Source organism: Gobio gobio (genome assembly GCF_949357685.1).
Source record: "Gobio gobio genome assembly, chromosome: 17".
Classification (NCBI taxonomy): Eukaryota; Metazoa; Chordata; class Actinopteri; order Cypriniformes; family Gobionidae; genus Gobio; species Gobio gobio.
The window spans coordinates 23,903,678-23,927,263 of NC_137110.1; the positions used below are offsets into that span (position 1 = coordinate 23,903,678).

The window sequence follows — 23,586 nt, forward strand, 5'->3', positions numbered from 1 at the left end:
GGTTGTTTCTGAATGAAACTCTAGGTGTACGGTTAAACAGCAGGCCAGATTTCTGGCTGTATATTTGAGCTTTCATTGGTTCCGTTGAAGAATTAGAAAAAAAAGATCCCTAACAACACACTGACTATACTGTGATTATATTCAAAATATAGCAGTCTCATGCAGATTATCAGTTAAAAATGTTAGTTCTTTCACTTATAAAGTCCCGTGAGGTGCATTCAGTACCAAATGTACTTGCTAAACAAGATGCTTTGTAAATGTATCCAGTCCAGTTTTACTGCAATACCACATAACAGAGTACACACAGAAAAATAAAAGAATGGACATTTTTTTTTTTTTTTACAAAATAACCAAATTATTATTAAAAACGTAGAACAACATTCACTTACAGTCTATAAAACATCACAAAAAAACCTCAGTGAAAACCACATCACTTCCATTAACAACAATCTTCTTACACTGAAACATAAAACAATCCACACATTCTTATAATATAAATTCACATAATTATACTGATTCTTTCAAGTACACATTTCAATGCTTTGTACTATCATCAGTCACTATAGAGCTTGAATGTTTACAGTGATAAAAAACAAACAAAAAAACTAAAAGGGTTAGGGGTATCATTATTTGGTTGGCACTAGACTACTACCGCTTTTCCATTGTTTATTTTGTTGACTAATCTGGGAGTGTTTAACTTTTGTGTTTAAAGCACAAAAAGAAAAAAATCCCCCAGTTTCACCCATGTTACAAGGCACCAAACATGGAAAGTTCACACACTATTGTGAGTGTGTCTATGTGTGCAGTGTGTACTGGTGTGAATCAAACTAAATACCGTACAGGAGTTACATCTACCAAACATGACCTTTCTGATCTTCTGATCACTACAGCAAAAGCTTTGCCTCTACAACAACAAAAAAATAGTACAACATAATATTTCTTTTAAAATGAAATACTTAAAAGATTTTCTTCAGGGAAAAAACAAAAAGCATTGGTTAACCAGGCTGCCTTATACCCAATGGACAGTCTGACGGTCCACAGTAAGCAGCAGTTCCTGCACAAACCAACAGTTTGATGGTTTACAGTCTCTCTCTGACACTGTAAAAGAAAGTAGATGATTGTGCACAGCATCCTGATAAACCATGACATATCCAGCTTTTGAAGAGCATCCTTGTGTTCAACTATGCTGAAGGAGAAAGATTAAGACCATGGAGTGGCTTCTACGCTCGCTCCTTGCGCTTTAACTTGGAGCTCTTCTTAGGAGTTCCGTTCTTGTTGAGCAGCTTGAGGACTCGTTCCTTATGGTCCAAAACTTTCATCATGGTGTCACGAGCTTCTGTCACCTGATCCATCACGAGCTTGCAGCGCTGCATGTTACCCTGGACAGAGTCAGGACAAAAGGTCATAATTACATTTCAAGTAAAGGTGTGCTATGGGTTTTGGGTCAGTTTTTACATGTATTGGTCAAATTGACAGAAAATGGGTCAAACTTTGTATGAATGCTAAAAAAAAAATGATGTGCGCACATATATACATATACAGTCAAACCAAAATTTATTCAGACACCTTCGACATTCTCACATTTTCACAGTTTATTCTAGGGCTGTACGATTTATCGAAAAATAATCGAAAGCGAAATTCAGAACCTCTAAACGACGTATTTTTCATGTCGGTTATTTCGGTTTTAGTCACGTGACTCCGCCCTGTCAGTCACATCAAGTGCAGTTTGCAGGCACACAGAGAGATGCAGGAGCAGTTATCTTTGTTTATAGATGCCCAGAATCACTATAGTAACTGCATGCTTTACACAGTTTATACAGGTAAGTTAATCGCCGTTCTTATAGCCTACGCGCCACACACACACACACACACACACACACAGAGACGGCGTGCGCAAGCCCCGACAACATATCGCTTTCACTTTCGTCCTCATAAAGTTTGTCAAGTAAATGCGTTTAAAGCCTTGCCAGTTTGAACATTTAAAGCGATTGTGCACTATTCAAAAACAACAATACGGAAAACGTATCCGTTCAGTGCTCAGCTTTTTTCTGTGACACAGAGAGCCGAGCCGTGTCGCGTCTCTGACAACACGTGCGCGCCCTGAAGGCAGACCTCTTTCACCTGCGTCCTCACGAAGCTGTCATTTGTATGTGTTTTAAGGCCTGCCAGTTTGAACATTAAAGCGAGTTTAGACCATCAGATGTGTATTATTTTGAACTAATGCCTGACATATTGCGACAAATGAACACAGACAGAAGCTCGCACATCACGTGAAGATCGCGCGCAGAGAGCAGCGCAGAAACGCAGTGTCAACACTGTCCTGTGACTAAAGTAAAGTCACTAAAGTAACTTAGAAACTCAACCATTATAGGCATATATTTTAATACTTTTGAAGGAAGTACAAACCACAGCTTCATAATGAATAGAGACGGTATGAGTAATTCACACACACAATAACTCTCTCATTAATGCATTCAAATAAATGTAATGAAGGCCTACTGTGCTAATTTATCTGTATCTGATGTACAACAAGCAGAAATCTGGCCCATAGACAATAACTGCTGAAATTGAACCGTTTCCTTCAAGTATTTTAAAAATCACAAAGAAATGCACATTTTCATTAGAAAAAAATATTCCACCTTTAATAGTAGAAAATATTTACAGTAAAAACCTTATCAGGAACTTACTCAAAAACCTTATGAGGGCAAAAAAATGGAAAGCAAAAAAAAAAAAGGAAACAAAAAAAGAGCAAAATAATCGTTCATTAATCGTAATCGAGGTAAAATGTTCAATTAATCAAGGTTTTTATTTTTGGTCAAATCGATACAGCCCTAGTTTATTCGCTATAGTTTAGAAAATGGTAATCAAATATGACAAGAACTCTGAGTTAAATCGCGTCAGAACAAATTAATCTTGATAATGTCAGATAACTTTGATAGAAAGGTATGTAATGGATTTAAAAAATAAAAAATAAATCAACTGTCAGCTGTTAAATTTGGGTCAAACAATTACCAAGCAATGCTTCATTTTTTTCAGTCTGTGGTGTAATTTAAATAAATAAAAAAAAAAACACTTAAGCAAAATATGGTCAGGTCAAAGTGTCTAAATGTTTTTATTATTATATTAATAATTTTTTATAATTTTATCAATTTTACTGGTAGCACTGTATGAAGAATTTTTGGGTATTATATGTCACAGTTTACTTTATTATGCAATCCTCACTCACATTAATGAACTATAGTGTCCTGCACTGTAAGGGAAATTTTGAACAAACTATATCAAACCATATAAAGCATTTTTAATTATATTATGTTTTTTTTTTTTTTTAATATAAGGGGAATTCTAGTTTTCTGTAGTAAACACATTTTTGTTTGATAAACTTTGATACTTTTTTTCTCAATAGAATAGTGTTCGTTGTCTGTAGCCTTGAACAAGTTCTCGGAAAGTTGTTTTTCACTAAAGGTGAGACAGCTGCAGATAACACCAACTAAGGAGTGTGTTATTGTGTTAATAAAGTTGAAAGTTTTTATACACCCATTGTATAAAAGAACAGTGTGAGACTTCCACTTTGTCTTTTCTGGCTGCACAACCTGCATGTCCGAATTGACTTTCTTGGCAAGAATAAAAGCTTATAAAAGACACTGCTTGTGTTTTTCAATTCCAGCTTCACCATGATAATTATTAAAGTTTCTTTTTTCCACAACAGCACCCACTAGTAAAAATGATATCTGGTGTCTGAATATTTTTTGGTTTGACTGTATATACACATATAGTATGGATTTAAATAGGCAAATGCTTAAGAGTCTATGATTGGATCATGATTGCAGTAATTATTAAGTTTCTAGTATGTTATATGTTTGGCAACAGTTCTTCTAACCGTAATTGATGAGTTTGTAGCTTTTCATTTCTTAAACAACAAATCAGGCTCAAATTGTGAACGAATGGTTGGGAGGGAGCATGAAGAATCATTTTCACACATGAATTGGCACCTCTGAGTCCTGACCTTAAAGGTCCCATGGCATGAAATTTTCATTTTATGAGGTATTTCAACATTAATATGAGTTCCCCTAGCCTGAATATTGTCCCCAAGTGGATAGAAATGTTGATCGGTGTAAAACCGAGTTCTGGCTGTCTCTCTCTGCCTTTGAGAAAATGACAGGCCAGACGAGCCAATCCTGAAGTCTCCTGGTTTGACGTCCAAGCAGGAACGGTTACCTCCCTTTCCTCCACCCAGAGAATCTGGCACGCCCATGCAAACGCTATATTTGTCCTGGAGAGATCATTGCTTGTGAACGAGTGAATGCTGGCAGTTTCTCAGTGTTTGGATGTACAAATGAAAACAGAAGTCTTTTTTCAGTTCCTTCTGATCTGTGATCATTGATTTCTGATGTGTAGCTAATTATTTATTATTCGTGCAATTATTTATTATACCCGACAGAAAGGTGTTTTCGTGTTTTCTATCTTGTGAGTCAGTGTTTTTGTACGTCCTCGTCGCGTCTATCTGTTCTAAAATGTGCATACAGTATTTTCTGCTCAACATCAGCAGTCACATCTTTAGAGATAAACTTCACACACGCCGAAGCTCGGCCTTCAACATCCCCAACCCCCAGTACTGCATCTGGCCCACAGCGGAGGCACCAAACGCGGCGTGAGATTAAGCAGAAGGGGGGTAAGCGTGAGGGTATCCGGCTAGGCTAGCCAGCTTTCCCCACAATAAACTGGATTACATTCGATTACAGCTGTTGTGTCTTTGTTTGCGCTGTGTAACGTTACTCAATGCGCGTCACTGACGCAATTCATATGATTGGAACATATCTAGAAATAATGCTATACTCAACACTTACTAACTCGTTCATCTCGCTGTAATGGTACTTTGCATGTGTTACAAAGTTGGTAGAATAATGATGAAGACGGACTCGGTGTGACTGGGACTCGTGTTTATTCAGAACTCTCAGATACAAACACAATAAACTCGCGCTGACTGACAGCGCGCTCATAACTCAGTAGTTACTATAAATAACTTTGTTAGCAATCGCTCCGTCTCCGTGATGTCCGGTTCGCGAACGAATCATTCTTTTGAATCGGTTCTTTTTAGTGAACCGAACCAGTTCACCAAATCGGACTGAATCGTAAACGGTTCGCGTCTCGAGTCAGCGCTGATCCATAATTTACTAAAGTTACTAACTTTCTGACATGAGTGACAGCCCCTCCGACTAGAAATAAACTAATAACCTGAAGTATATTCTAGTAACAACAGTTCACCCTGAACTGAGACATGCTGAGAGAACTGATGAGAAGTGAACACAGGTCCATCGTCTCTGGCAGACTCGTGCCTCGTTAAACCACGCCCCCTCCGCTCATTTAAAATGCAAAGATGTCAGCCAATCACAACAGTGGGCGTTTTTACTGAAGTCTCACGGCAGACACGCCTCTTGAAGCAGGGAATTCAGCCACAGGGCAAACAGCAGTATAGAAAAAATGCCTTTTATTTCTAAATTATGACATTTTATGATGTAAAAATCATACTAACAATATAAGTACACCTCAGGAAACACTATAAAATAATAGAAAAATGCCATGCCATGGGACCTTTAAATTCATTGAATGTTTTGGGGATGTGCTGGAGTAGACTTTACAGAGTGCTTGACTCTTGCATTGTCAATACAAGATCTTGACCAAAAATTGATGCTCCTCCTGATGGAAATAAATGCGGTGATGTTATTTATGTTATATCTTATCCCCATAATGATTTATGTGTCAAAATGCTGTGAAATAAGTGGTACGACTGTACCGTATCCCTTAAATATCTGTCTAGTTTGAACTTGCCGCTTGCTAACTACTTCTTTCTCCGCAGAAGCTTCCCTGTCAGGGATTATTCTGTGATAAAAAACAGCTGGATGTACATTATCCCTTACATATACACTCCAGGGATGTTAAAGAGGTCCTATAATGCCTAAAAAGTCACTTTTCGAGAGTGAGCAAAAATGCGGCGTCTTTGTGTGCGTCCCTTGAAATGCAAATTAACTACTGCTTCCGGTCCCCTTTCAAGAAGAGGGCGGAGCTTCAAGAGCTCATGTTAGCATGTCCGATTACCTCATGCAGACACATAGCCTAGAAATCTAGAAAATGTATTTTGCCGCGAGTGTAGTCTAGCAACTCTCGGCAGACCTGAGAGCTGGAAAAAACAAACTGGTCAGGCCAATCACAGCGTGTGTAGAGTCGGTGGGCGGGTTTAAAATAATGACGGCACGTCACGGCAGAGTTGCGGAGGTTCTGCGTGTTACTCGAAAACACAGAAGCTGGCGAAGGGCGGTCCTTCGAATCGGCTTTGGCCGCGACTCAGTTCAGCTTTTATTTGAGAAAAGAAAAAAGAACTGCACTGAAGTCATTCTTAAGAAAATAAGATATGTTCGAAGTTTTGCCAACCGGATACGGCGAAAGTCTATCAACTAACGTTAGCTCGGCTTCACCTTATTTGCTCTGGTTGGTTGTGACGGTCATGGCGCTATCCAATTGCATGCAGAGGGAATTTGAAAGACAACCGTTTATCCCGCCCCTCGGATTGAGCCCTGTCAATGGTGAGTTTCCAGACCCAACATCTTGATGTGGGTCTGGCTTGTCAGGCTAGCAGACACACACTGAAAAGGTCAAAAACTGTTCAGCCTTTTATATTCAAACCGGAGTTGGGCAATGATGGAGAGACTCAAGAAGAAGTGACAACATGTAGAAAGCAACAGGACTTTTCTCAAGGGTAACTTGATGAGTGTATGTAGCTGATGTGGAGTGAACTATTTTCAAGCCATTGATTAGCAGAATCTGTCATAATCTATAAATCGCTCATGTAGGAATGTAGAGCCAGATAATATATGCAGCTGCATGTAGATAGAACGGGTATAGTTTAGTCAGAGCCATAGAAAAAGAGAGTTGCGACACTCATTGATCTCGCCGCCACGTGGTCACGTGGTTCATGGAGCTCTCAATAGTTCCAAACAACTCCGCGCTGTCAATCTGTTTGAATAGGATTAAGCAGGACAGACAGCAGTTTCACTATATTTGCAGCAATTTCTGGTAAATATTAACACAATACGTGCATCTATTTCGACTAGGCTTTACAGTAGCATTTTATTCTGGGGAGAGATAAAGAAGAGACAACGTTAATGTTTTTTTTGAGTGATCTGGTAATTTTATTTGGGTTCATGTGAGTGCATGATTTTACAGTGTTGAGTGTTGTAGCCTATCACAGGCATTTCTGTTGAAAATATAATTTACCAGGAATGAGAATCCATATCGATCAAAACAAGTTTTATAGTCTCAAAACGCTGAATGAATTTTAGAGCAAGTTTATGTTTTACACGAATCTTCCCATTATCTACAAATCCTCTTATCATAACAAACATAGCACAGACACGATTTAAATAAAGATTTATTGTGAAGTTTAGTCAGAAGTTTTTTTTTCATGAGACTTTGTGATTTTCCCAACAATTAGCCTATATATCAAACACAGTACAAATAAAGTAACAAAAATAGATATTTTAATGTTATAATAGTGATTTGATGATCTATAAAAATTCATTCAAAAAAAAAGAGAGGAAAAAAATGGCTAATGAGCCAATAAGTATTCCTCTTCCGCCATCTACTGGTTAGTGGTCATTTCTTTTATAATTTAAACGTTAAAAGTCTGAATGTTATTTTAGGATACTTGATACACAACAGGTGAATATAAATTAAGGATTCTAGCATATACAGTTTTAAATAGTGTTTAAAAAAAAAACAAGGCAACCAATTTAATTCAACTCTTTATCCAGGCGTTATTCATATTCATTATTTATAGGCGTTATACGCAATTCCTTGAATGGGCTGACTTCATTGAAACGCTTTCGACAGAAAGATCTCAGAGAGACTAAAAACTGTTGAAATATGACAGATAGCATCTGGATATAGTAGCTGTTGCAGTGCTGCTCACGTTATCAAACTACAGTTAGAGTCTAACGATCTATTATAACAATAAACATTAACTATAACATGCTTCATAAAATACCACTTCTTTTAATATTCCTGAGAGGTCAACTAATGCCATAAAATCTCAAAATATGCAGTAATTTCGTCAATTTGCCAGCGAGTGTGCTTGAGATGCACTGAAATGAAAGGGGTTCGATGCTGGAACTATTGTTTTTTTGGAACTATTGGTCGCTACATAACACGCTTTACTTCCGCATTCCTCAGTTCCTATGGAAGTCTATGGGAGTGTCGTAACTCTGTTTTTCAACGGCTCTGAGTTTAGGGTTCCCGTGGGCAGGGTTTATGTAAATTGTAGGGAAGAAGTTCGTTGTCGTCCCGAAAAGCCATTTGTTGTAGTCCTTAAAAAGCTATTTCTTTAAAAGAAAATATCTCCCTTTGCTTTCAGTACATATTTCTTTAAATGACTGAAACCAATTAGAATGGTCACAAAATGTCAAAGAACAGTCAAATAAGGTGTGGAAGTCACTATCAAGCGACATTTGAAAGTGGGACGTCCTTTTCTGACACATGGTCACAAGAGCACATGGTGTGAAAAGGCTAGATTATTTGCTTTAGTAATCGTATTTAAAATGACATGAACTTTACATAAAAAATATGTGTGTGTGTGTGTGTGTGAAGGTGTAGAGAAGCCTTTATGAAGCTTTTTTCAACATTGTGCAATAAGGGGTACTTTCCAAGGTTTTTTTTGCTGACAATATTTTTGGACGTTATCACATATCACATATTAGTGCATTATATAACCTCTAAATATTGTTGTATTTATTTATTTTTGAAAAAGATTTATAATTTTGTATTGCTCTCTGCCCCTTGTCTTGTGATGTGAATTAATCATTTTCTATATGATTCTTTGGCAACGTAAATACATTTTGGGGTGGGGGGTGGGGTCAAAACTATTTTTTTATCAATAAAATGTTTCCAACTGAACCAAGAAATTATTTGGATAATTTTTATCATGTAGCATCAAAATGTGTGCAGTAGAGGGCTAAAGAGACCCTTATGTTCTGTTGCATTTTGGGCATCAAGTTAGTACCCATTCACTGTGGTTTCCATGGTGGGTAGGGAACGTGATAATACACTAACCTGTATGAGCTCATTAATGCGGTGCAATTCATCATCAGCTCCAGCTCTCTTCTTTGGGATGAGCCCTTCCTGCAGGGTGGTCAGCCGGCTGTACACGTCATGCTCCAAGTTAGACTGTGATCAAACAAGAAAGGAATTCATTAAACTGTTGCATTAACTTCCTCTCAGTAACAGGCTGTTAGAATAATATATTTCATGTATAACACAATAAAACTCTTTTTAAGCCACTGTAGACTTATGGCGGAAGTAAAACCATCAGCTGCAGAACCCACCAGCTGTAGCAGCTGTGCGGCGCACAGGTGCACTTTCCAGCCTTGAGCACGACATGCTACTCCTCTCTGATTGGCCATGTCCTGAAGGCTTCCTTTCTTCTCCTCTGCGGAGACAGTAGCAAGATGACTTCTCATAATACATGACCAGATTCACTACTATAAACATTATCCGATGACTCAAAGGAACAAGAAAACAACTGCACACCAAAACAAACCAAAGACCAAACTGAGAAAACAGACAGATGTTTAAAAGGTACCTACCCTTGACTCTGATGTCACTGTACCTCTGGAAGTGGTGATAGGCAGCCTTCCATGGGTTACGGTAATGGCGCAGAAGAGTGAGGGGAGGTCTGGGACGGACTGGCACATAGCGAACACCGTCCTCATCTACATTAATCATCAACATTACAATTGAACAAGTGTACACTCATTTTGGGGGGTATTACAAATTAACACTGCTAAATTATAAAAAACAATAAATAAAAGCAACCAAGAGAGACCGAAAACACTATCAGGTGATCTCAGCAAATACGTTTTATGCTTATTTTACAATTTTAAATACTATTTTTTCATTTAGCAGAAGGAATAAAGGGATTGTTTATTTTTGGATGAACTATTTCAATTTACTCACCCTCATTTTGTTCTAAACCTGTATGAGTTTCTTTATTGTGTGGAACATAAAAGATGATATTTTGAAGAATGTCAGTAACTAAAACAGTTGCTGGTCCCCATTGACTTCCATAGTATGAAAAAAAAATACTATTGAAGTCAATGGGGACCAGAAACCGTTAGGTTACTGACATTCTTCAAAATACCTTCTTTTATGTTCATCAAAATAAAGAAACTCAGGTTTGGAAAAAAACATGAAGGTGAGTAAGTGATGACAAAATGTTCATTTTTGGATGAACTATACCTTTAACACTTCAGTGTAGTTTTCATCCTTTCAATGTTTCTGACAATTTATGACCAAAAGTGAGTTTACGGTCACATCTTGACCTTTCCAAAAGGGCAGATGTACAGACGCATCCCAGTAATCAGCTTCAGCTGCTAATGAAGCATTAGATATCCACGGATGTGTGTATATATGGATGTGTGCTTACCAACATATTCTCTGGGAGGAGACTCATGCCTTTCAGGCCTGTTTCCTGGTGCTCGGCTGCTAGCTCTCTCTTCGTCTGTGCTGTTGGTCTCCATCATCTCCGTCTCCTCAGTGGAGATCACATGCTGCTGTTTGCGGGGTTTCTTCCTCGGGGAGGCCCCAGGCAAGAGGTCTCCAGGTTGAGAAGATATGGCCAGGGTGGAGGCCTGGGAGGAGAGGGATGGAGCCGGACCCATCGAAGAAGGACCTAAGGGCACTGTGATCAAGAGAATTCAGGAATATATGGAGTGCCCAAACTCTCTTTAAAATTGCATTGGACTAATGTGTTATTAGAAGCCATTGTAAAACAGACTGTGTGACCATACATCACTTGGATTGGATGTAGAATTTTTTGTAGTGATTATATAGTGAATGTATAGGAATAGGCAGGGCTTGACAGTGTGAGCATTTCACTCACATTTGAGAATGAAAAAAGATGTGTGCAAACTGTAAAATGTATTTAGGAGTACATGTGCGAATAAAAAGTAGGTCCACACATTAGACCTTAAAAAGTCTTAAACACATTTTTTTTCCCCCAGGTCCTAAAAAGTCTTAAATGGTTTAACAAAAGTCTTGTATTTTGATTCCTGTTTTAGGCCCTAAATTAAAGACCTCTTAAAAAATAAAGTTAATGTCATTTTTACAGTTCAAAACATATGATATCAATAAATAAATGTAAGCGTTGCACGTTTCAAAGTCAAAATGCTACCATCTGTTGCACGTTCCATAGGCTCACTCTTTGAAACGGTTCACAAGCAATGAATGCAGTGCATTTATGCCAATGGACTGCTTATGATCTACTGTTGATAAATTATGACTTTATGGTTTTTGTATTGTAATAAGTTTTAGATTGTTAAAGAGTGCATATTTTATCTTCCTCATGTTTGAATGAGCAGCTGAAAGTAGCCTTACAAAATAAGAGTCCTGGTGTGTTCAGCCTTGTTTATAATTAAAAGTCCCACATTATGCAGAACATGTTATTTTTTCTGGTTTCAGTAACAAAATAAAGTGTCTCTTGCATTTATTTCAAAGTTAGAATATGCATAATTCCATAATTATTAAATAAAAACAGTTCTAAAAACAGAATGCTGAAATGCTTTTTCTTGTAAACAGTCTTGTAAACTGTCCTTCTCAGATCCCTTTATTAAGGACAAACAAATGATTTGATACTTTGTGCGCTCCAAAATTTTTCAAATTAGGGGCACATGCTCCTTGGAGAAAAAAGTAAGCATCAAGCGCTAATAGGTGGATTCTTATTTTGACAAGCACACCTACCTGCTTGTGAAGTTTCCATTGGCTCCATTTCCTGTTTTACTTTAACCTCTGGAAGGGTGGAGCTCAGGGCAGCAGTGCTGCTGGCCGCTGGCTGGGTAGGAGAGGCCACTGCATTGGCCATGGAGGCAGACACAGGTGGAGTGACAGCCATGGCTGCGGGCAGGGCTGAAAGAACGGCAGTGGGCTGAGAAGGTGGTGTCGGAGCTGGTGGAGCCAGAAGGGTGGGAATGGCCTGTGAATGATGTTGAGCAGGAATGGACAGCTTCTGCTGCTCACCTCCGTGACTTGGAAGAGCCTCAACAGTTGCCATGACTGGAGGCGCCATAGCAACATGAATATCCGACTTGGGCTTCAGTCTAATTACAGAAAGATTAGAACAACATTAAACATTCAGATCTTCTTGCATTAAACCAGTTTTAGACAATGAGATCACATGCATGAAACTGTTAACAGGGTTCCCACATTTTCCAACAATATTTTTCTAGCAGGAATTGCGGCAGATCTATTCCTCTGAGTGTAACAATTTTTTTTTAGATGTGGCCATTGCACTAAAAATGGAGGTAGATTAATGTAAGATTTAAGGGGGCGGGTTCAGGGTTGGAAAGAGTACTGAAAAAATATACAAGTAAAAACCATTACTTTCCAAAAAATTGTGTGCAAATATAATAAAAGTACCCGTCCAAAAAACTACTTGAAGAGTAAAAGAGTAGCTTATTTAAATGTACTCATGAGTAGCGAATACAGAGCTGCAGATTCTACTACCCTTATAATAAACACAGTAGCCTCTACTGTGATTTAAAAATGTAAGAAAACACTGAACTTGCTGTAATTCACATTCTCTTTTGCTGTTTGTCAGAACAAATTGATAATATCTATATCTTCCAACAGTTTTAACTTTTTCAAATACAACACTTATCAGTGATAAAATGTATCTACTTCCAAAACAACAGAGAAAGACTATTACAGATATAAAAGGTTGAAAAAGTTATTTTCAGTATACTCAACACCATTTTCAATTATAATGTATGAAAAGTTTTTATTTAAAATCAGTTGAAAGGTCTTAACATAGAGCGAGCTATTGTTGCACATAAAATATAAATGTTCAGAAGAGTGCAGAGAATACAAAAACCTTTAGAAACTCTTATGAGAGTTCGGCATCACACCAAAGATGGGTTTACAAAGAGAGCTAGCCAATTTCTCACCAAAATAGCACCAGTTTTACCGTTTTGTTATAAAGAAATTAGAAATTAAATAGGCAAAGATAGTGAGCTAACACTATTCAATGCAAACATTGCACATATCTCAGCAGCCCAATAATATCAGGGATAACCAGGGGTTAACTGGGATTTCGGAGGCAGGGAACCCTGAAATTCACAAAAGTAATGCTTTATTAAAGAATATACATATTTATTTTTTACTTAAATTTGTGAAATAATATATTACTGTCATCCCTTAGAATTAAATATTGGCATCTAAAAAAATATTAATTGACCAGTATAATTAACTGATTAATTGACCTGTATAAAAAAGCGTCTGCTAAATGACTAAATGTAAATAATTAATAAAAAAAATAAATCTTTCTTTCAGATGAATCTCTTTAACTGATTTTACGTCTCTTTAATATGATTTGTCTGTTATTATGCATGCATGTCATTATTCAACTTAAATGCGCAACTACATAATCACACAGAATAGTAAAAATTACTTGTGAACAGAGCATATTCTGATTCTGATTTACATGGATTAATTATTCACAAAATCTATAAAAAGCAAATTTTGAAAATGTTAAGATCGAATTCTCCTTCTCTAGGTTTTCAGGCCTGGAAATCAAACTTTAACCCTGATATCTTTAGGGTATTCAGGACCGTGGGAACCCTGTGTTAGGAGCATTGTCTTTTGTCCTATTCTTATTAGGATAATAAAGGATTTTCAGGCAGGGCTTACCCCGCTGGGCGAGGGGATCCCGACAGCCTTATCCCACTATCCACTCGGCCAGCGTTAGGCTCACTCGGCTGCGCTGGGATCAGACTTTTACGTACTGCCCTAAAAAAACACCCCAAAATTGGTCTCACACTATTTTATCAACATCATCTCTGCCTTTAAAAAAGTGAGCAAACTGAATTCTGTTACTTCTCAGGATGCCATTAATGAGGAAGTAATGTAATTTTTCATATATATTAAGTTTGGCTCCTTAGTAGTTAGCATACTATAAATACACATGCTACAATACACAATGGTGAAGGCTGTGGAGTGAAAACTGACTCACCCTTCGTTCACAGGTTTCTTGCGTAGGATGCTAGGCCGGGGGGAGGAGACAAGTGTGGGTGCACCTGTGCCCACCCCCTGGGGATGTGTCTGCACCATTGTAGTGACGGACTGCGTGGTACTGAAAGTGCTCCCGAGTGGATTAGTAACAAAAGCAGGACTTTCAGCCAAAACAACACCTGTATGACAAAACAGATTTCATCAAATATTTGTGAGCAAGACAAACATATATATATATATTTTTTTTTTAAGTTAATTCCTGACACCCAATTTCACTAGCCCTACACACACAAAAACGCATTTTATTTTTTTATTTTTAATGTTTGAAAAACATTTATTATTTTTGTTTCATTCAATTTAAAATGAATAATAATAATATTAAATGTATGAAAAGTTTGGGGTTCAAAAAGTTTGAAGATTTTTGTAAGAAGTTAAAAGCAAAAAATATTTAATATTAATATTATGGAAACCATGATATATTCTTAATGAACAGAAACATTATAAAAGGTCTTTACTGTCACTTTTGATTAATTTAAAACCTTGATCCCTTAAATCTCATCTTTGATTTAAAAAAAAAAAAACCTTGTGTCTTAAAATAGCTTGAATGTAACTCTAAACCCTTGCTTCATTTAGTATACACGGAAAATTAGCCCCGTCTCCTCACTCCAGCTCAGAGATCTACTCGCTCAAAAATTACTCTAGTAAACGCTGCACAGTGTTAGGTATAGTTTTAGAATATAAAGATGTAGTTTTATAATATATAATATATTTTTTCCATTCAGTTTCTGAATATCTGCTAAAATTACCTGGTGGTTTTGCTTCTGATTGTGGCTGTTGTGTGGCGACCGGGGCCTGCTGTACACTCTGTGTGCTGATTGGTGCAGTGGCATGGAGCCCCTGCACTCCTATTGGTGCAGATTGAATGCCCTGAGCAGTCATAGAGGCTGGCTGGATGTTTTGGGCAGATGGCAGGCCAATGCGATCCACCGCCATCAGCTGCATGGGGTTCAAGTGCACAGTGGTGGCCACACCCACACCAGCCTGAGCAGGAAGAGCTGGGCTCTGAGCTGGAGCCGTGACTGAGGAAAACAGCACAGAGTCAGTGTTAGAGGTCTAAGAAACATTTGGATATTAGTACAAAGTTTCTGATAGAGCATGCGTGTTGTGTTTACCTGGGTAGGGGCGGATGGTGGAGACAGAGCTGGTAATGGGGGTGTAGGTGTGGGTCAGAGGATATGGGGATGAGTACTGTGTGGGTAAGAAGTACTGAAACTGCACTGGCACTGACGGCCTGCAGAAGAACACATATGGATTAAATGATGAAAGATTCAATTCGATGATAATTCACTGATTACTTTGGTTAAGTTGGCTAAATTCAGGGGTGTCCAATCCTGCTCCTGAAGGTCCAGAATTTTTTTGTAATCCTGAAGACTTTGTTCAGGTGCGATTAATCGGGGTTGGAGCTCAACTCTACTGGACAGTGGTCCTCTTGGAGGAGGATTGGACACCCCTGGATTAATTCAAGATTAACTGCCAGAATTTTCACCTATTATCGTTGCGGGCTTCCATGTTGACAGGGTTTGGAGAAGAGCGATGACCTGAGATGGAAATCAGGTTGGTCCTTTCTCCTGGATACTCTGTCTGGATGCGTGGGGATGTGTGGGCAATGGGCTGAGGAACCACTTTAGCTGGACAGAGCAGAAACATTAAGCAAGAATGAAAATCAATCAATCATCAGTGCACACACAGAAACATTCAGGAGCACAGAAACCTGTTGTCAATGCCGACTGAGACTTTTATTACTTAAAAAGCTTCACTACTGAAACGTTACATGATATTTCTCAGCAACGAGGTGGAAGCATCACTGTTAGATCTGGATGGCCTTTTACTTTACAGAGTGTAGCTGTATAAGATATAAGAACAATAACATGTAAAATCACATTAAAAATAACATTTAATTTGGATCATATTTAGAGCTTTGAAGTGCTAATGTAAAAACATTTGACTATTTCTGCCACAATACCATAGTTACAGTTACTACATTAAACCGATGGTGAATGTTGGTGATTTGTAGATTAAAAAGCCTTCTAAAACTTGTGTTCATGGCACAATGTTTCTCCTGGTTTTCACATCAGCACTGTTTGAGCTGATATCTATGGTTTATAACAGAATTGTTGCCAAATGTATAAGCTTCTCACTAGATCTCGCAGCGATGTTATTAATACAGCATTGAATTCAAATGCTTTCTCACTGAATCTCCCAGCGCTGTGTAGTAACAGTGTCGCGTGATCGTGAGTACTTGTTCTGAGCTCACTCTGAGCTGTCTATTATTAGTCCAAGCCTATAAACTGTCCGTGCTGCACAGCTCAAGACGCGCAGTTTCGTTCCGCTTTTGATGTTTTTCATATGCATCCGAAATGGAAGCTGCAACGTGGTGGTTGCACCAGCGCAACTTCAAATTTGTCCCACCGGCAAGAAAAAAGGTGGCAAAATGTGACATTTGGTTGCAGTCTAGAGCCCTTTATCCCTCCATCAATATATACATCCATCCATCTATATATCAGTCAATATATCTATCAATCCAATCCATCTATAAAACAATTCATCCATCACTCTGTAAAGTCAATAAAGGGTCAAACTTTTCTAAACGGTCAAACAAAGCTTTTAAGCCACCATTCAAAGTTTTGTTCATTTGGTTTTTTTGTTAAAAATGACAGTTGATTAATTTCCTCAACTATTGCATTTAAATTCTGCATCCTGTTTGCCTCACTACAACAAACAGACATTAATGGATATGGCAAAATGATCTAGTTATTATTAGCACGACTCGCCGGAAGTTTCAGCATTGCACTCCGTCTCTTCATAAATGCCAGTGTGTAATTGTGGATAAAAATGATCTGAATTGTTGTGAATTGATTCAGAATCGTTAAAGAAAGACTCGCAATGCATTGATAAACAATCTTGAATGTTATAAACACATGTAGAGAATGGGTTGTGCTTACCGACAGGAATAGCAGAGGTGGTCACAGCTGTAGCATGGGAGTGAGAGGTCATTGTCATAGTGACAATAGTGCTACTGGTCATTTGGGTATGCGGTGCAGAGCCTGTTTTGGGGTATACTAAGTTTAGACAAAGTTATGAACTGCATAAAAATATTTTGCCTCTTTGGATGAAATCTTTGGGCAAAAAAAAAGTTACAAAAAAAAGTTACCTGTAGTGGTGGCTGAAGGAGCACTGTTGGTAGCTAAGATAGGAGCTACAGTGGCAGCGGCAACAGGGGTCACAGTGTTGAAGATTGGCTTCTGCAGACAGAAAAAAAACCCTCAAAGTTTGTGGCATTATGTTCCAGCAAGAATACCAACTTCCTTTGCAGGGAATATATGGGGTTCCTTGTCATCCAAAGGTTTGAAAACCCCTGCTTTATACAAAAAAGTTTAGATCAATAGGTTCATACTGACTTGTGCGACAGTGTGAGGGGGCTGGGCCTTCTGGGCTCCAATAGCTGGGTGGGAGGGGAGGGTGATGCGAGTAGCGGTGTCCCGGGGGGTTGGTGGACGCTGGATGTTGATGGCGGCTGGTGGAGGGTGAATGGTTACAGGTCGCCTAAAAAACCCGCAAATTCAAGATTATTATTGGAATAACACCAAGCAATCCTATCATAACATATAGTTATTGTGCTCAACTAAGAGATAGATACAATAATTTACCCATGAACCATCTCTGCAGAGTGTGTGACAGGGGTGTTGATAACTGGGGACTGGGTTCTAGCAGCTGGGATGGGAGCCACCATGGTGGGTAGAACAGCCGTTGAGGTGGTTACCAAAGGTCGAGACTGTGAATACAGACAGTGGGTAAATATCAAGATGATGTTGCAGATCTATGAACTAGAGTTCTTTTCACAACTGTGTAAACTGACAGCAACATCAAACATAAAGTGCATAAACTACAACACAACAGGACTCAACATTAAGGATGTGAGAGTGGTCGTGTTTGACAATTACTAAATGATCCCTAAACTTTTGCCATGAAAACACACTTTGTTTTGTATCTACACAAATCACATAAATGACATATCCTGATTTATAATGGTGAATTTCACCAAAAAGCTACTAGTTTGCAGGTATGAACTATATTTGTTATGTATATTTTATTCATAAAGTGCAGTGTTATTTTACATTTGATTACAGTTTCTGTACCTGAAAAACTTAAAACACTGTTTATTTCAATCATATATTTGTTCAGTTGTATTTATTTGTGCAATTTTTTTTAGTTTTTTAGTATTTTTTTTGTTTTTTTCTTTTTAGTAATTGGTTTGCTTGTCTTTAATAATGCTTGAAATTTATATTAGTTAGGCTAGCAATTTTTAATAGGCAAAAGTTCCTTGTGTAAGTGTTCTTAATCATTGTTCATGGTATTATATAAGATTATGAATAAATGTGAGTGCTATCTTAAGTTTTTTTTTTTACCTTATAGGAATTGAAATTAGGAATTGATAAGAATTGGTATCGATGAGCAGAATCGGAATTGTTAAAATTCAATTGATACCCAACCCTAGTTGTGGACAATGGGTGTCAAAAAGGCTATGAACCACTGCTCTAAATGTGGAATTTACATTAAGCACTGTTTACAGGGTTCGTACAGATACTGTAAAATGGAATTCCAGGACTTTCATGGACTTCAAGCACTTCTTTTTTTGGTTTTTGGAGATCGCACTTATCAAAACAATGTCTTTATCATCTCAAAAATTCTAAAAAAGGTCAACAGAGAAATAAACTATACTAATAAAACAAAATGGTAAAACTAAGGTGCAGCACATACAAAGTACGCAATGACTGTGGCAACTTTAACCATTGAAAGGACACTATGACAAAGATTTCCTTATTCAAGCTGATTTTTTCCCGTGAATATATGATGGACCTAAAGAATGAAAGCTGTATCATATACTTGGAGATTTATGAGCAATATCACGCTCATAGTCATGTAAAATGTCTTTAAATCTATGCAGCATTAACTTGCATGAAAATTGTGTTTCACCGTTTTGAGAGAAATATATATATATATATATATATATATATATAGTGTCTTTCAATAATTCAAGCACTTTTCAAGTACCTCTTCATAAAGAGTTTTCAAAGGATTTTCAGGACTTAAATTTCAAAAAGTTAAATTTAAGTACTTCAGAGCAGACAGTTGTGTCTAACTGTATGCAATCAGATAGGTGTAAAGCGCATGCACCTGAATAGGCTGATGTATAATGTGTTGCACAGCTGCAGGTTGGCTAGGGCCTGTGTTGCCTCCTCCGGCTGGTCTGAGGACAGTAGCGCCTTTAGTGCTGGACATGACAGCTGCAGCAGCTGCGCCTGAAACACCAAACACAGGCAAAGATACAGTATAACTTTATTACAGTACACTACAGTTCATGTCAAACAAACACAAACAAACGTAACATTCACCTTCATCACAGTGAGGTAAAATGTGCCATTTCGAGCATACACCAGCAGTGCAAAACAAGCAGAAAACTACAGGCATTTAAAAATGATTTATGCATTTAGCTTAAAACGACTAGTGATGCAGATACTACCCACTTTAGCATAGGGATGTGTGATTAATTTTGTAATAGACTAGTCAACTAGTGTTAAAGTAACAAACCCTGTGTGTATACACAATCCAAAAAACACTAACCATCTAAATACTCCAATGCTAAATACAGCTGAAAAACAGGTAATACACTTGAGATTTGTTTGCCATGCATTTTGATCATTGTACATGATCTGTTGCATAAAACATGACAAGCATTCATCATGTCAAAGTTAGCCCATATAGTAATATTTAGAAAGTGCAGGACCAATAAGAGCAAAACTAATAGCAGAATATCAAGTATGTTTAGTCAACATATAACCAGAGGTTACAATAATCAAACATTTTCTGATATTAACCAAATTTAGAAAGCATTGATGAATTCAAAATGCTTTCCATCATTTAGACAAAAAAACAAAACATGAACAAGAACGAACCATTTGGCATATCAATTTTAATTTTACAATTATAATCGTAACTTGGTAAAAAGACCATTGTGCCTTAACTCACTCACCATTGACGCAAATGGAATATTTTATATTTAATAATTGTATTTTAAATAATAATAATAATAACACATTTTGCTAAATGTAGTAATTGCATTTATTATTTTTTAATAAATAATTTGAGCAAAATAATAAAAATAAATGTGCAAATAAATGTTGAAAACGTTAAATGGTAAACAACCAACAAGTATTTCCAATGTCAACCAGCATCAGCAGTACCATTTAGTAGCAGTGTGCTGACGAAGCAATACACAATATTGGGTTCACAAGAACAAGACTAGACAATATCATACAACCATTTTTATGAAATCTTCAATGACGAAAAATATGACTGGAAAAATAGTATTTTATCCGACTGAAAGTCATAAAATGCAAAACAATGCAGGTGCATTTTGAAATGTTTTGAAACTAATCATCTTGTAATGAATGACACTTAAGTTCTACTTTCGGAGTATGAATTCTCATATGCAGTAAAATACAGAAGAACATAATGCAAGCACTGTAAAAGGTTTTGCCACAAACTCAACTCCATCATGCTGATCAAAGGGATAGTTCACCCAAAAATGTAAATGCTGTCATTTACTCACCTTTATGTCGTTCCAAACCTGTATGAATTACTTTCTTCTGTGGAACACAAAAGGTGATATTTTGAAGAACGTTGGAAGCCGAACATTTTTGCTTACCACTGATTCCCACTGTCCACCATAGACTAGAGCTGCACGATTTTGGATAAATTGAGAAGCGCAATTTTTTTTAACTTCAAATAGAGATCACAGTTCTCCCAAAATGCTGAACAGAAAACTAAACAAAAAAAACATGTAATTTACTGGAGGTTCTGACAAATTGTTAACTGCTGTAGTCTATTTAATTATTTTTTTTATTTCAAAGAACTATTAACAAAAATCGGTTTGATAATACTCTTTTTTGATTGCTGAATGAATCAGAGTTTTTGAACAAATCTCTTCAATGAATGATTCCATGACAAATCTTTTTTTAACAGTCACTTACTACACCACCTACTGGTGTAAGGATGTAATTGACACAATCTTTATTTAAAGGGCATATTGCAGGTAAAAAAAAAATCCAAATGAATATATAACATTGTATGAAAATACCATATGAAAAGGTAATGCAGGATTTAAAATGTTTTAAAAGGACATAATAGCACAAAAAAAGTGGCCGTTTCGTTGGCCGTTTGTAAAAAGCGTTTTTTTTCAACATCGCATCATATTACGTCACAAGAGGGAGTCGTTCGCCGGGCTCTGCGTTGGCTCAGTGCAGAATAGGTTGGTATTCAGTACAAGTCTGTTTATTTTCGGTAGTTTTTCTATTCCAATCTATCATTGTCATGGTAAATTATTGTGTCCAGCCTGTCAGGTCATCAAGTCCACAGGTTTCCAAAAAAAAAAAAGTTAGGAATTCTGCATGGTGGCGTTTTGTGCAGGTGAAGAGACGGGACTTCACTTCTGTATCTGCCTCGAAACACGCGGTGGTGTGTATAGTGCTTTAGACCTGAGGATTATCATCCCGGTGATATGATGGAGTCAAACATAGTTATACTCATGTAAGGCCGGCTACACACTGGCTGCGTGACGTGAGCATGGCATTTTCTATGTCTTTACACAACAGAAACGCGTCTTGACACAGCGCTGCTGCTGCTAGGTGACGTACAGGGAGGGCTATACTTCATGTTAAACATACTGTAAATATATAGCCTAATGATACAGCAAAGACAACGTCGGCAGTATTGACGGTAAAACAGGCTACAGAATATTTCGTTCTGTATTGACAGGTACAATATTTGAAAATAGAGAATTTTTTTTTTTCTTAATTACAATTATATCTGCATTTATGTCAAAACCTAGAGACTTTCAAACATCAAAATGTCATTTATTAATATGTATTCGTGTCAAAATTACAAACAGCTTTTCCTATTCTATTTTGCCTGGAAACACTTCAAACATGCTTGCGTGTCGTGAAAAATATGCGTCGGTTCTATTTCTAGCATGAGCGCGTTTTCGACACGGCTCGAGCCGCACGTGTCATGCAGGCAGTGTGCAAGCTCTAACCTGTTAACATGGAAGCCGAAATAAAAACAGACACCCCACGCAGCCAGTGTGTAGCTTGTAAATTAACACAAATGAATACGGTCTCAAACTTTTTCGAAAAAAGTTTGGAATTATGTGCTGAAACGTTATATCACATAACATTTAGTGTGGACGGATATTAACGAGTGTGACTTTTCCTGATGGTCAAAGCCTATTCGTTTCTGTTATTGTAAGTATCAATACTAGATGACAATAAAGTTACCAGCTTTGCTATTGCCTGATACATGATAATAATCAGTATAGTATTGTAATCTGAGCACAGTGTTCATATCGTTAGCTAGCGTATATATATCTATGAGCAAACACTGGTCTCTCACCGAGACACCTGCCCTGTTCTCCACTGTTTCTCCTCACACAACAACTCAATTTGTCTCCTCTAATCGTTGTTCTGTTTAATCCTGGTCTGTCTCATTGTGTGTCATAATTGTATGGCTGTGGTCTTCCATATGAGTATTAATAAACATTTATAATTTCCTCAGCGTCCGAGCGGTCATTGCGATCCATTGTTTTCCTATCACTGAAATTCACCGCACTCCCTCCCGTTACATCACGACCGGTTTTGGCATTTTTAGATGCAGAAGTAAAATTTTCTCACAAAAACCTTTAATAGCGTATTTATAAGTATATTTTAAAGAACATTCAGTTCCTACATTATTTTTCTATACATTGACTCACTGTGGTCTCTAACCTGCAATATGCCCTTTAAAGCGCCAATTTACTTCGGTACCGTAGACATCAGTGTTTATATCTGAACTATAAACTTTTATCCCAGTACTTCTGTGATATTTGTAACTGAAATAATGATCTTGTGTGGTTGAAAAGTTTCATACCCATGACAGCTGCTCTCTCTGGGTCAGCGGCAATGACTACACAGATTGGAATATTCTGGTATGATTTTGACAGGTTTAATAGACAGACAAATCTTTGTTAAGTAGGAATGATATTGTGTGGGTGTTTGAATCGAGATCGCACGAGATCTGAACGATTAATTGTGCAGCTCTACTATAGACGTTGGATTTTTTTTTTTTTTCACAGCTCTACCAGTCGTACAGGTTTGGAACCACATGGGAGTGTGTGGGGGGGGGGGGGGGGGGGGCTGATGAATTAAATGAATTTCCAATCGTGGGTGAACTATTCTTTTAAGCAATAATGTCAGCAGTGTATGAATGAAATTACTGACCTCTGGGCAGATGGGAGGTAAAGGTGTGGGGAGGAGCAGGAGATCCTAGTAGCGCAGGTGCACTGCCCCTGAAGATCTGCACGTTAAGATGATGCAGGTTACTCTGTCCCTGGAGGAACATTATTCATCTCAAAACCTTTGCTACAATAAGCCCATTATGTGTAAT

At 37.6% G+C, this 23,586-nt stretch overlaps 1 protein-coding gene across 2 annotated transcripts in view; it reads right to left on the bottom strand.

Annotated features, from left to right (window-relative positions):
* Window positions 1–122: 122 nt before the first annotated feature.
* Window positions 123–23,586, bottom strand: part of sap130a (Sin3A-associated protein a) — a 32,770-nt gene continuing 9,306 nt past the window's right edge. Inside the window, exons 5-21 of one of the 2 annotated variants that reach the window (XM_079841477.1) lie at window positions 23,421–23,529; window positions 19,285–19,409; window positions 17,757–17,881; window positions 17,508–17,652; window positions 17,261–17,351; window positions 17,052–17,153; window positions 15,596–15,737; window positions 15,222–15,340; window positions 14,856–15,128; window positions 14,051–14,228; window positions 13,729–13,827; window positions 11,785–12,140; window positions 10,472–10,726; window positions 9,633–9,758; window positions 9,372–9,475; window positions 9,100–9,213; window positions 123–1,379 (exon numbers count right to left, since the gene is read on the bottom strand). In XM_079841477.1, coding sequence (XP_079697603.1) covers window positions 1,221–1,379; window positions 9,100–9,213; window positions 9,372–9,475; window positions 9,633–9,758; window positions 10,472–10,726; window positions 11,785–12,140; window positions 13,729–13,827; window positions 14,051–14,228; window positions 14,856–15,128; window positions 15,222–15,340; window positions 15,596–15,737; window positions 17,052–17,153; window positions 17,261–17,351; window positions 17,508–17,652; window positions 17,757–17,881; window positions 19,285–19,409; window positions 23,421–23,529 — 2,622 coding nt within the window. In that variant the 3' untranslated portion in view covers window positions 123–1,220. The remainder of the gene's footprint in view (window positions 1,380–9,099; window positions 9,214–9,371; window positions 9,476–9,632; window positions 9,759–10,471; window positions 10,727–11,784; window positions 12,141–13,728; window positions 13,828–14,050; window positions 14,229–14,855; window positions 15,129–15,221; window positions 15,341–15,595; window positions 15,738–17,051; window positions 17,154–17,260; window positions 17,352–17,507; window positions 17,653–17,756; window positions 17,882–19,284; window positions 19,410–23,420; window positions 23,530–23,586) is intronic. The other variant, XM_079841478.1, reaches the window with a different exon arrangement.